Below are 14,031 nucleotides of genomic sequence, written 5' to 3' on the forward strand. Positions count from 1 at the left end.
TGAATACTGTACTGCAAGTGAAAAACAGAATGACTGGGTGCAGAATTTTTGTAAATGTTCACCCCCCTGATTGTGGGGCTGACTGGGACCTGCGGGTCGCTGCCACTGTACAGCGTCACAAAAGAGCATTGTACAGATACTGCTAGCCTGGGAAAATATATCAAAATTCAAAATTTGAGGTACAGTTTCTCCTTAATTCCTATTGGTTTCGTACCATTGTAAAGTCAAAATATTGTAAGTCAAACCATCATAATTAGGGGACTGTCTGTATTCCAAACCTCCTGTTTTTCTCCTATCTTGGGACTGTTCAGGGAATTCTTCAATGTGACCACCTGCTGGACATGAATAGAATAGTCCTGTATGTGTGTATGTGTGTACCTACTTGTGTGTGTGTATTTTAAAATCTGGTGTTCACTTTGTTCTTTAACAGTCTCAAGTTTCTACCGAGATTGTATTGATAAATAGCATTGCTGGTTTACATTTACATTAAGTATGTTTGGTTTAAAAATACATATGCCTTATTTTTCTTACAATCCTCATTTAAAATTTTTTTAAATGTTTATTTTTGAGAGAGACAGAGAAAGAGTGTGAGTGGTACTGGGGCAGAGAGAGAGGGAGACACAGAACCCAAAGCAGGCTCCAGGATCTGAGCTGCCAGCACAGAGCCTGACAAGGAGCTCGAATTCACGATCCATGAGATCATGAGCCGAGCCAAAGTTGGACACTTAACCAACTGAGACACCCAAGCGCCACTCTTACCATCCTCATTTTAAAACAAACTCTTTGTAAAGAGAATACTTTTGCTCAATTCAGTAAGGCTACAGGCACAACAAGAATTTTACTAGCTGATGAGTCTGTCCTTTCTTTAGCAATGTCAGGAAGGTCCCATTTATTTGAATATTCTGCTAAAAATGTCACAGCTGCAACTACGTTAAGATTTATCCATGAAATTTAATTTCTGATTGGTCAGAAACTAATTACCTTGCTTTCATGCTAATAATGTTCAGCAGCCAACTTACTTGAGAAACAAAATCAGTTATAATGGTATTTTTTTAAGGTATGTGACTTGTTACCTTAATCCTTATACGTATTACATGGATACCAAACCATAAATGATGATCAATTTGTAATAAACCTTATAATGCAAAATCTTGTGGAGAGTTCCACACCACAAGAAATAATGTTTTCACTTAAATAATTGATCAAGCTGAGTCTTGTGATACTGGTTGGAATAATTCCAGTTGTTCAGTTGTGACCTTAGACATAATTTTCCCTCATACTTTTGAAAAATGTACCTTAAAATTTCACCAGAATTAGGTGATAACCTCCATGGCTTTGTGAATTTATGCTAATATCTGCCCATACTCTGCTTCTGGGAAGGGTTTATGCCATTTTGAGGTTTTAATACTTCTGTACTGTTAGTATCTGAGACAATCAAAACTTTTTTCATCTATGAGCCTGCTGAAATGTAAATCTGCAAGATCTATTCAGAAGAATTAGTTTCCATTATTTTATGCAGAAGTTTCTCCCTTGGCTTGGGGTCCCTGGATTAAAATACTGCACTGAAACTGCCTTTTAAATGGCATTCATAGTAAGAGAAATTGTATAGACGCTGCTACACAGTGTTTTCTCCAAAAGCCTTAACCTAACTTCCGGCAATGGTGCTAGACACAGTGGATTCATAATAGTTTATTTACAGAGCAAACACGAAGGAGTTTATGTGCTGGTTGACTCTCCTTGTTGCATTTAGGTAAAAGTTTCAGAGTAAGTCAAGGCTTGTGTCAATAAAATTCAAGAACAAATCAATTGATTGTCCAAGGTAGGACAAAGTGATCTACGTGATCTTTTCAGATGACTGGAGCATGTCATTTAAGGCAGGTTACAGGTATTCTATAAACATAATCATGTTTTCCTAATCATTGGTCTCATCAAGAGTATCTTTAAAGGGTCTTTAATGATGTTGAACAGGCATCATCTCATTTCATATCTCAGAGGGTTCTACATCAAAAGGAGGCTCAAATGATTCAGAAAAACATAATGGAAGAATGGCACCCAAAACAAAGATGGTGGTGTGGAATGAAATGCCTGCTCATTCACCTATTATTTGTGGTATTTTTTTTTCCTTCCTTCCTTTCCTTTCCTTCCTTCCATCACAGGATGAAGGAAGAACTATAAAGCAAAAATATCCATTTACAGCAGCACTGGAGTGATTATCAAAACTGACTTGACTTGTATAACTCCCTCTAACCAGCTGAAGATGATAAGGTAGCCTGAACTCTGAATGACCTTGAGTGAGGATGGCAAAACCACACTGTCTCTAACTATGAACATCCTTATGGCCAATGAACAATGAGACATGCTTTAATCAACAGTCTACAGATCTACGAACTCACTTTGTCCTATCCTGGGTGTCAGTTTTCAATGCTTAATTAACACAATCAACTTGCACTGCCCTTTTCTGGAACTTAAAGTCTCTGACTTCTCTTCTTTACTGAACTACTCGATTAATTTATTCATGGATGTCTTTAGTTGCCATGCCAGTTAGTAAATGCAGTTTTGTAATTTTTTAAATTATAATAATACTATCATTTGTCTATAGAAAGTACAACAATTTCTTTCCTGGAATTAAACAATTTCCTTTTGAAAATCCTAATATTTCTGGGTCCAGGCAAGAATTCTCCTAACCCAGATGCTTAACTGACTGAGCCACTTAGGTGCCCCTCAAGACCTAGTTCATTTTAAAAAGATACCTTTTTTATGAGTGGTCATAAACATACATATGCAACTAAAAATAGAATACAGGTATTTTTTGAGAGAAAAAATTCTTAAGGTTATTCAGGAAAGAGAGTTTGAAGCTACAAATCATTTTAATATGCATAAAATTAATTGTCAAACTTTATATTGTGAAATTTAATTAAACATATTCTAGCCATTTGGGTTTTGAAATGCTAGGTATAATACTAAGTGAAAGATGTGAGGAATCGATATTATCCTTCTGGCATTTTTGTTTCAGCAGTATAATAGCTTTCTTACATGGTGTGTAAGAGAGCTAGTGATATTTTTACCTTGATCTATAGGAAAATGAACATTCTATAAAGGGTAAATCTATTAATTAGAGACCTGCACAGCTTTCTTTCTTGCTAGTATAATCATTAAATTGATTTTTCCAGTCCATCATGTAATTGTTCCAGCGATAGAATCCTGCTCTCCATTCTCGTTCTGCTTCATCAATATTTCCTGTAAAACATGGAATAAGTTGTATTAATCTAAATTTTAATTTGTTTACATTAATTGAAAAATAATTTTGATTATAGATGCTATTTTCTCCAAGTACACTGTGCAGTAATTTTTTACTTTTCATTATTTATTATCAGCTTCTTTCACTACCTGAAAAGCTTTAATAAAATTGTATACTTTACATGGAAATGCAAATAATATATATGTGAATTGAATATATCATAAAAATGTGAACATGAATTGATATATTATGTCAAATTATATTACATAACATATATTTAGTTTCTAAGAATATATATAGATGTTATCTTTTTTTGAACCCCTCTGCATAACAGAAATCTCATTTAATGCATTTCACTTATATATGATACAACAGACTATTATTTCTGATGAAAATATTTGTATATATTTATTAATGCATAAGGGTAACTTTGTAATTGACATTCCATGAAGATTTTACACTCACCCTATATGAGTTATTTTAATTCCAAACAATGCCTACTCATTGAAAGCAGCTTATTGAAACTACTACATGAAAGCAGTTTATTAATTGCTTTACAAATTAGAAAGATGACTAAGAAAATCTCTGCTTTTCAGTAGCTTGCAAAGTGTATGCATGTGTCAGGAGAAAGGAGTGTTTATGTCACGAATAATGTGAGGCAATGAACCAAAAACAGTCTATGTGTACTACAGGCACCTTGAAACCTTGATTTATTTGAAAATCTATTACATTAAAGAATAAAGTTTGTGAGCAATAGAAACTCCTGAACACAAACTTCTGAAATTATGTATATATGTTCCTAATATTAAAAATTTTTAATGTTTATTTATTTTTGAGAGAGAGAGAGAGAGAGGAGTGTGAGTGGGTGAGGGGCAGAGAGAGACGGAGACACAGAATCTGAAGCAGGCTCAAGGCTCAGAGCTGTCAACACAGAGCCTGATGCGGGGCTCAAACTCATGAACCTTGAGATATGACCTGAGCCAAAGTTAGATGCCTAACCTACTAAGCCACCCAGAAGCCCCTCCTAATATTAATATATATGATAAAGCTAGAAGATGGTTTAAGTTATTTAATCTATAAGTATTTTACACATTTGTTGTTTTACTTTTTAAACTCTTAGAATGCTATGCTATAGTCATTGAATTAAAAACAGCATTTTGAGTTATTTCAGTTACCTTGAGAATAAAGACTGACAGTGTTTTAATTATATACTTTTCAGTTAGGAATTTTTGAAATTAATTATAACTTTGTAAGATATTAATTTGGAGAAGGCAGTTCATATGATCTCACTACATTATACATGAAAATGTGTCTTTGTTTCATTCATACTGTTAACAATGGAGCACATTCAGTGATTTATTTTTAGTTTATATGAAAATCAAAATATTTAAAACATTTACACAGCTATTAAAATATCCCCTGTAATTTAAGATATATTTAAGTTTGAAATGTTCATAATGCTTGGACTTTGGATAAATATTTGAGAATATATACAAAAATTTCCCATTTTAAAAATGGCTTTTAAAAGGTCAATGACTGTAATTATTTTGTGAATAATAGAACTTTTCTAAAAAAACATTAGATGTGAAAGACATTAAATATCATGCCAAATGATCCACTCCTATGATATTTTTTATAATTAAATGCTGTTTTAAGTGTTATGCAAAATAAGGGCTCTAAAGTTCAGAAAGAACAAAATTTTTGTTATAAGAAATAAATGAAAAAAAAAAGAAATAAATGATTGGTAATCTAGCACTTACACCATGAATTTTAATACTCAGAAAAAAAGTCTTAGATTTAAATTTTTTTCTTGTACATAGAATGTTGCCAAATCCATTAATTCATATAAATATAAACTTATTTCCTTATGTATCATAATCAAACACTATACTTTGCTTTTTAGTGCACAAATGCATTGTAAACCTTAATAATTTTTTTCTTTAATAATACTGAACATTGACTGAGACAATAAAATATGAAACATTTGATTTTTTTCTAATACAACTCAGAAGAACTGAATACACCTTAGTAAAAAGATAACAAAAATTTTGAATCCATGACATAAATCAAACCAAAATTAGTTATTTTTCTTCCTCTTCTCCTCTTCCTCCAAACTGGAATACTACTTAAGTGGCTATAGATTGATCATCTGTGAGATGTAGATCTATCATCTTGTAGTTAACAGGGTACTATAATGTGAAACAAAATACATTATTTAGGCTTTGGACTGATGTGGGTTAAATTCCAGCTTGACCACTTATTATTATATTTCTGACATAGCAAGAATTCTTAACTTTTCAAATTAGTTTTCCAACTGTAAATGGGGTTGGTGTTCACTATTGTGCAGTGTTACTGTGAAGGATAAATCAGCTGGTATGTACATTATAAAATCAAGCTCGATACAGCTATTGGGAGCTCCAAAAATGAATTTACTGCCCTATTACAAAAATTTATTCTTAACTTTGCTCTTTATCGAATCCATGTACAGCTAGATCAATACCAGTAGTTCATAAATATATTGACACAACTTTTTCAGGACTTTCATGCTCTTTGATTTGTCCACATTGTTGTCTCACTTGGAAAAAGAAAGAGTCAGGCTTTCTTCCTTACAGAAAGAGTAATACTAATAAACCTACTTTTTGTCTTGCCAATTAAAAAAGAGTGAGCATATTTCACCAGAGTGGAGTCTATTTAATCAAGTTGAAGGAGGTAAGAAAGAATACAGGAGAGGTGAGTTGACTCAAAATTGTAAATGGAGGTAAAGGTAGAAGAAAAGAATAAAATGGATATTGAATTGTTCTGATCATTATAATAAAAAAAAGTGATTCATGTACTTTGAGATTTCATTGAAAATCTCTCTTGTCCCCATTACTTATTTTCCCATTTGTTATTCAATTACTAAAATTACCAAGGAATGCATAATTCTTTATGAGACAGATCAGAAACACATTTATTGTCCTTTTATAATTCTGAGTGTGGGATTAGAGTGAACTATATCTATACTAATACTACAGAGTGAATTACCATAAGCTCAGGCTAGGCGTTATGAAGACATCACTTACAGGCATACCTATTTTATTGCACTTTACTTTATTGTGCTTTGCAGATACTGCGTTTTTACAAATTGAAAGTTTATGGCAACCTTGTATCAAGTTAGTCTATCCACACAATTTTCCCAACAGTATTTGCTCACTTCATGTCTCTATGTCATGTTTTGGTTCTTCTTGCAATAGTTCAAACTTTTCATTATTATTCTATTTGAATTGCTGCAATCTCATGATAAAACTGTAAAGGATGGGGAGTTGCTTCTTATGGATGAGCGAAGAAAGTCATTTCCTGAACTGGAATCTACTCCTGATGAAGATGCTGTGAAGATTGTTGAAATGACAACAAAGAATTTAGACATTACATAAATTTAGACATTACAAAGAATTTAGACATTACAAAATGATAAAGCAGCAGCAGGGTTTGAGAGGATTGACCCCAATTTTGAAAGTTCTACTGTGGGTCAAATGCTATCAAGTAGCTCAGATGATAGTGTTTTTAGCAATAAAGTATTTTTATTTTAATTTTTTAAATGTTTATTTATATTTGAGAGAGAGAGAGAGCGAGAGAGAGAGAGCACCAGCAGAGGAGGGGCAGAGAGAGAGGTGGAGACAGAATCCTGAAGTCGGATGCTTAACTAACTGAGCCACCCAGACACCCCAGCAATAAAGTATTTTTAAATTAAGATGTGTTCACTATTTTTTTAGACATAATGCTACTATTTCTACTACTTAATGGACTTCAGTATAGTGTAAATATAACTTTTATATGCACTTGGAAACCAAAAAGTTCGTTGACTTGCTTTATTGTGATATTCACTTTATGGTGGTGGTCTGAAACCAAATGGCAATATCTTCTATGTATGTCTGTATTTTTAAAATGCAACAAAGGAAAACAACACTAGATCTAATGCTTTTCTTCATTGGGAAGATTTGAAGGTCAAAGTGGTTTTTCCTTTAGGTAAATTTACTCTCACTTTTAGTGAAAAATATTGGTATCTTATTGACATTGAATGGATCATTTCTCTACTTCCTTTTCTTTCTTTTTCAAACAATTATGAAGTACTGTGCAGTTACATTTTGAGTGAAAATTGTTGATAACATCTGAAACAAATACTGCACATTTTATTTCTTGCAGGTGCATGCAATAATAGCACAGGCATATGCTGAAGTATAGTCTGAAAGTTAAGTGCTAGAATTCATGTGTTTAAACAAATCTTAAGGATCATTTTATTTGAGAACATTTATTGCTCAAAAGTAAACTACTGCTCAAGTGGTACTTATAAAGCTCATTGGGTTTCCATCTTGAGTGAGGTAAATATTTCTCCTTTTAAGAAATCCAGTTAGTGTTTTTTTTCCCTTATGTGTACAGCTGTTTTGTGTGTGTGTGTGTGTGTGTGTGTGTGTGCGCGCGCGTGTGCGTGTGTGTGTGTGTGTGTGTGTGTGTGTGTGTGTGTGTGCATTTAATAATATTGCCATAGAAACGTCAGCACAGGTCATCTGAATAACCCCAATTTTCAAAATATCAAAGACTGAAATGTATGAGGTTTTGCAACTTGAAATACACAAAATATGGTAAGAACATGTTTTCTTAATCTTTTTAATTATTTATTATTTATTTATAAAACCTAAAAACATGTAACTTCAAACTGGTTTTGTTTAAATGTAAAAAAGTTGTTGATTATTAATGAAGACATTGATTTTACAACAATCATATCATGCATTTACTTTAAATTTTATAAAATATATTGAATATAACTTTTTGGGGAGAATTATCTGAAAAATGCTAAAGTATAAAATTGTGTTTTTTAAAGACACTTTGGAACTATTCCAAAGCACCGTACAAACCCAGAGCAAGGTATGGTATTTCCAAACAGCTCAGTGTTGCTCAACTAGGGAGTGGTTCAGCACTGGATAGGAAGGAGTGGCAGCTAGCCAAAAACTTAACAGTTTGTTTATTCAACCTGCTTTATGACAATTCACTATTTAAAGATAGAGATTTTGAAGTACATCTTCAAAAATTGTTGATACTGAAGTTTTATTTTGTCAACAAATAAATTACAATAGGCTGCACAAGCTCAAACCAGAACAAGTCAATTCGGCTTATGATAAGTTAGTCATTGAAAATCCTCCCCACTCCCCTTTCATTGTCCCTCAAGTACAACCTTCTCATTTAAAAATATTTTAAGTAAAGATTAAGAATGTGCCATCTGTGATATGTTAAATGGTACCTCTTTTGGTCTCTTGGCAGTTTAAACATGTTACCTCATTGTTATTCACACCCGGAGGACACAAGGGCAGCACTGTAGGTTTGCCAAGGGATGCAGAAACCCATCTCTGGATATATATTATGTCACAGAACATTTGGTAATACACAGAGCACGGGTATATCAGAAACATCTCCCAAACAGATGGAGTACATAATTATAATTTTGGTGAGTAATGTCTGATAATTAAAACACATATTAAACAATCAAATATAGCTCTGAGATGCCCATATTTGCCTGAAACTAACCCCCAACCTCTCTAAACATTAAACCAAAACAGCTACTATATTGTGGTATCTAACACAGCCTGAAAATTGCAGAGTATTATGATGAACAGAGTGGTAAAGTCTAAAGGAATGGGGCAGCAATATGTCTGATGGTTGACAGTCAATTACTTTTACTTGAAAAATAAAGACCTGAGGAGTCACATGGGTTAGAAACAGCTGGGCGTTTTAAAACCAGCAAGTGAGTGAGATACACATGTCATTTCCTCACAGAAGAGGCGATCATTCAAGCTGATTGCTCGAGTAGATTTAAATATCTTCTTACTAATGAATTTTGAAATAACATAATAATATGAATCAGTTTTCCTAGCACTTCCTTGTATAAGCTTATGGAATCCTTTCTTAAAGATTAGTTAACTAAATTATTGTCTGTTTATTGTATTATGGAATACATGTATGTGTTCAAGATAAATATCTCTAACCTCAGAATATTTAGAAATTTTTGGAGTCTGCTTTTAAACACTTAATTCTGGAGTGTTTTTTCCCCCCTTAGAAATCAAGAGTTCTGTTTATCAATAAATTTGTTTTTACCTGTCTTTGAGTATAAATTATATTTCATTCTATATTTTATTAATTATATTTTTAGTTCTATACATTGCTTACTTTATATATTTATTTGTTCATTTATCCATTAATTAGTTACACATAGACTAACTAATGTGTTAGCAAGCAGTGCCCTATTTTAGTTCCACTACCACGTTTTATGTTCCTCTATGGGAGAATTTCTATTTTAGTTTTCTTTAGTACTAAAGTGCTACTCATATAGTAAGACCTCAAAACACATCTAAACTTGCTGGAAGAAAGTTGTTAAAATTATCTACTCACTGGAATCAAGTAATTGTAAAATCACAAGTTAATACCATCACTGTGCCTTGGATAGTGTACCTTTTCTCCCTTTTACATAATCCACAATCAATTACTTGACCAACTACTAAAAAGCACATACCTGTCATTTCCAAGACTTTGGGAAAAAATAGTGTCCAGAATCGGCATTGTTGAGCGCGTAGTTTAGTGTATACTTTTGGTGACTCTGCATTCAAGGTTAAATATTTTTGATCGGTGCTTCTGAAGGCAGGCCATCGTGTGCTGTTGTTCTGGGTTCCATTTGGATTTCTAAAAAATTAAAGAGACACAGTATAGTTCTACTAAAATCATTGTTAGAATATTGTTCTCAAAAACCAACAAGAGCTTTTAAAAAGTCAGAAAAAATGTGGATTTGTTTTGATGAGGTCAAGTAAAAATGAACTGGGTAGAATGTTTTCAGTAACTTGAAGCATTAAATTAGTTAAAAGTGTAGGAATTAAAATTTAAAGAAAAACTTTTTCCATGCATTTTGGCTTAACATTCAAGGAAGAAAAAAAATTTTTTCTATTTCAGGAATGCTAATGTTTTCTTCACACTTAAACAAGCTTGAAGGGTCAGTATTCTTTTTGTTTCCTTTTATTCCTTTACCTCAGATCCAATCTTTTCACAATGAAGATTAATACCATATTCTCAGTATCTTGCATCTATATTGTTCTATTTGTTCCTGTCATTACTGTCTGAGTTTGTGACTGATTACACATCTTATTATGCAATAACTTCATTACTATAGGAAACTGCCTTCAGTCTCACTTTTAAAGATAGAGGTTCATTTATTTCTTTTGAGAGAGAGAGAGGCGGGGGGGGGGGAGAGGCAGAGAAAGAGGGAGACAGAGAATCCCAAGTAGGTTTTGCACTGTCAGTGCAGAGTCCCTGATGAGGGATTCAAACCCATGAACCCTGAGATCATGACCTGAGCAAAAATCAAGGGTCAAATGCTTAACTGACTGAGCCACCAAGGTGCCCCAGTCTCACTTTTAAGTTGATCTTACATTCTTATAGATCTGCTCACTGGTTAAAAATTGTTTCAGTGATTCACTGTGGGTTCAGATAAATTTAATTAATATGGTGCCACCCATATTTCCAAGCTTATTTTCAGATAGTCTCTGCATAAGGCAACCAACAGGAATTAGGGACAGTTCCTTAGTAATTCTCTCCTCTATTTCACTTCCTTGCCCTTGTCACAGCTACTCTGCTTGGAATCCCTTCATTTCCTAATAGCATGGGTCTAGGTCAATTCCAATTCTCTTTTTTATATTCTCTTTTTGTGCTGATATTTCCTATATCTTTCATTGTGATTTTTAAATCAATAACACGTCTCTATTTTTTAGAAAAAAATTTTAAATGTTTTTTAACATTCATTTTTGAGAGACAGAGCATGAGTGGGGGAGGGGCAGAGAGAGAGGGAGACACAGAATCTGAAGCAGGCTCCAGGCTCTGAGCTGTCAGCACAGAGCCCAATGCAGGGCTCAAACCCACGAACCATGAGATCATGACCTGAGCTGAAGTGGGGCACTCAACGGAATGAGCCACACAGGCACCCCTCTATTTTTTAGAAATTTATAGTTTGGGGTTTATTTGCACCTTTGTAGCACTCAATAATGTGTTCTTACCTAGATCACACAAACACAAATTCAAAGAGTAAACATTTTGAGACTCCAAATAGCCACTGGTGAGTCCCTAGATTTCCCTTTAATGAACTTTTATGCTATGATTATGAATTAGACTCTGCTCTAAGATCTAGAAATACAAATATGGGAAACATATGTACATATGTGCAAGGAAGAACATTCATGAAGACAAAGAATCAATATATGGTAGCCTAAACCAAACATAAACAAAGGGACACAAATTATCAGAAGAGGGAACAATCACTACATGTTTGCAAGAAAATTGCCTGAAGGAAGGAGATTCTAACTGACATAAGAAGAGCAAATAAAGAACTGATCCAGGAAGAGAAGTTGGGAAAACTAGAGAAGGGGAAAACAATTAACATAAGTATAAATAATGAGTGTTCATCTTAAGTCAAATAACAATGAAAAAACTAGTTTTCTTGGAATATAGGATAAAGGACATCCTATTAGAGTTACAGCTTCAGGATATCAGTATTATTGCATTAACATCTGACAGCCTAGGAAAATGGTTTGAAGTACAACTGTAGGCATTTATTATTCTTAAGGGATTTTTGACTAAATGACTTATTTTGAACATAACATTTTAGAAATACTGACCTGGAATTTATCCAGAATAATCAAGAACCTATAGTCACAGGTATTTCTATCATAAACAGAAGACTAAAGTGATAAGTAATTCATTCCTTTCTCCTAGAGTCTACCTTAAGTAAAATTATGTAAGAAAAACTCTAGTTGAACTTTTCTAAAAATTCAATGCACAAATTTCTTTGTCATTCTAATAGTTCTGTAGATTGGTATGGATAGAAAGTTCGGAGTAGTGACAGCAGATACAAGGTTTTTTTTTGTTGCTTTGTTTTGTTTTGTTTTCCAAAAGCCTGTGAACTCAGTAGATTTTGGAAAGAGAAGCAGGCATTCATTCAGCGTGGTTATCTACAGGCACATTTTGCCATCAAGAACTTGTATCAAATAAGCACCATAAATTCATATTTTATCATAAAAGTAGACATATTCAACCATGAATTCAGGAGCTTTGGAGATAAATAGCTTCTTGATGGACTAGTTGATTTTATGTAGGAATTGGATGGTTAAAAAGAATTATTAATAACCAGAGCTATTCAAGCTAAACCAATATCATAACAGGATTGAAACCTCCTGCTTTAGGGTATTATTTGAGAGAGGTCATGAAGAAAATTTCTCTGGATCACAGATGGCACACTTGTCTAGGTGAATTATGTAGTCTTTTCCCTTTCTTTTAAAGCTTTAGAAGCTAACAAGTACAGCTGCTGGAGGCTGGATATTAAACCAGGAGAACCATTGGTCTGATTCGGTACAGCAATTCTTATGTTCCTAAATTGCCCACTTTCCTTCTAATTCCACTCTAATTAACTTATGGCACGATTTTAACTGCTCATTCATTTCTGGCTGCTGCAAATGGTGACTTAAAGTGAGCTGACTCGTACTTGAGTTCAAGAGCAAAGCACTATTGGCACTGCCCGTGTTCATTTGACAAACTTTGTTCTATGAAATAACTCATGAAATTCCAAAATGCAATTCAGAGATAATAAAATTCCTTTGCCTATGGATGCAGATATAGTTTTCAAAAAGTGATTGAAAGAGCTATTGAAGCGATGGAGCATTTTACTGTATAATTTGAAGAAATCTTCGAAGAATTTAAAACTTAACAAGAGATATAATTCACTTTCTATCCGCATCAATTAAAGACTTTATGAAATACAACGTATTTTCCAGATACACAATTCTGAAACACTATATAATTTTAGTCTCAAAACTATAAGATATATTTAAACATCTTGGCTTTGCTGTTTTTTAAAAATATTTCCTGTTCTTGTCACAAAATAGAGACTTCAAAGTGCTAATACCTAAATTTTTTTTTTTTATAAAATAGAGAAATCTCTGCTCTGTTTTTACTATGAGATTTTTTCCCTACTTTGTGGTATACAGAAGTGGTTTAAATATCATTCATTACACTTTTCCTCTTATGTAGGTTTGAAAAGTTTTAAGACACAGCTTGTTTAACCAAAAAGGCAGAGTATTTTCCTAACATCTGTATTTCAGGAAATTACCTGCTTGTCATTGATATTTGAGCAAAGATTTGATGTCTTATTTTATGAATAGACTTATAAAAAAGACTTTAATTGACTCAGGATGCCTGATATGAAGAAAAAGTATGTATTCAGCTCTGTGCATCAAGTTTTCTTGGAATTATAAATCCCAGGATTGCCTATCAATCTTAACATAAGAATTAAGATTCTTTTTGATTAAGAATTTTGAAACAATGGTATCTAAGAAAGCTATACAATGATTTTAAAGTGAATATATTTCTAGTAAGATAAAGCCACGATTAGTAGTTGTAAATTGAAAGGCCATCTGAAATATTCCACTCCTGTGAGAGGGCTACAGATGACACTGGATAATTTCTTAAATATGAAAATGTTTATAGATTTATATTCTATGTTAAGTCACACTTGAATAAAATTGTATATTAATTTAAAGAGTAGAAGGGCTATTAGAGAATCTGAATTTAGCAAAAAAAAAATCATCTATTCATTCAACAAATACTGAATGCATACGATTTCAGGTTTATTTAAGTCACAGAAAATCAACAAAGACAAAAATAAAAACTCTTGCCCCTTGCAGTATTCATTCTTTGAGGAAGATAGACAATAAACAAGATAAATAAGG

The 14,031-nt window shown here is 33.0% G+C and overlaps 1 protein-coding gene across 1 annotated transcript in view; it reads right to left on the bottom strand.

Moving 5' to 3' along the window:
- Positions 1-750: 750 nt before the first annotated feature.
- The window catches only part of BCHE (butyrylcholinesterase), a 66,535-nt gene continuing 53,254 nt past the window's right edge, over positions 751-14,031 (bottom strand). Inside the window, exons 3-4 of the mRNA XM_030330461.2 lie at positions 9,780-9,946; positions 751-3,237 (exon numbers count right to left, since the gene is read on the bottom strand). Coding sequence (XP_030186321.1) covers positions 3,113-3,237; positions 9,780-9,946 — 292 coding nt within the window. The 3' untranslated portion in view covers positions 751-3,112. The remainder of the gene's footprint in view (positions 3,238-9,779; positions 9,947-14,031) is intronic.

This window comes from Lynx canadensis, chromosome C2 (genome assembly GCF_007474595.2).
Source record: "Lynx canadensis isolate LIC74 chromosome C2, mLynCan4.pri.v2, whole genome shotgun sequence".
Classification (NCBI taxonomy): Eukaryota; Metazoa; Chordata; class Mammalia; order Carnivora; family Felidae; genus Lynx; species Lynx canadensis.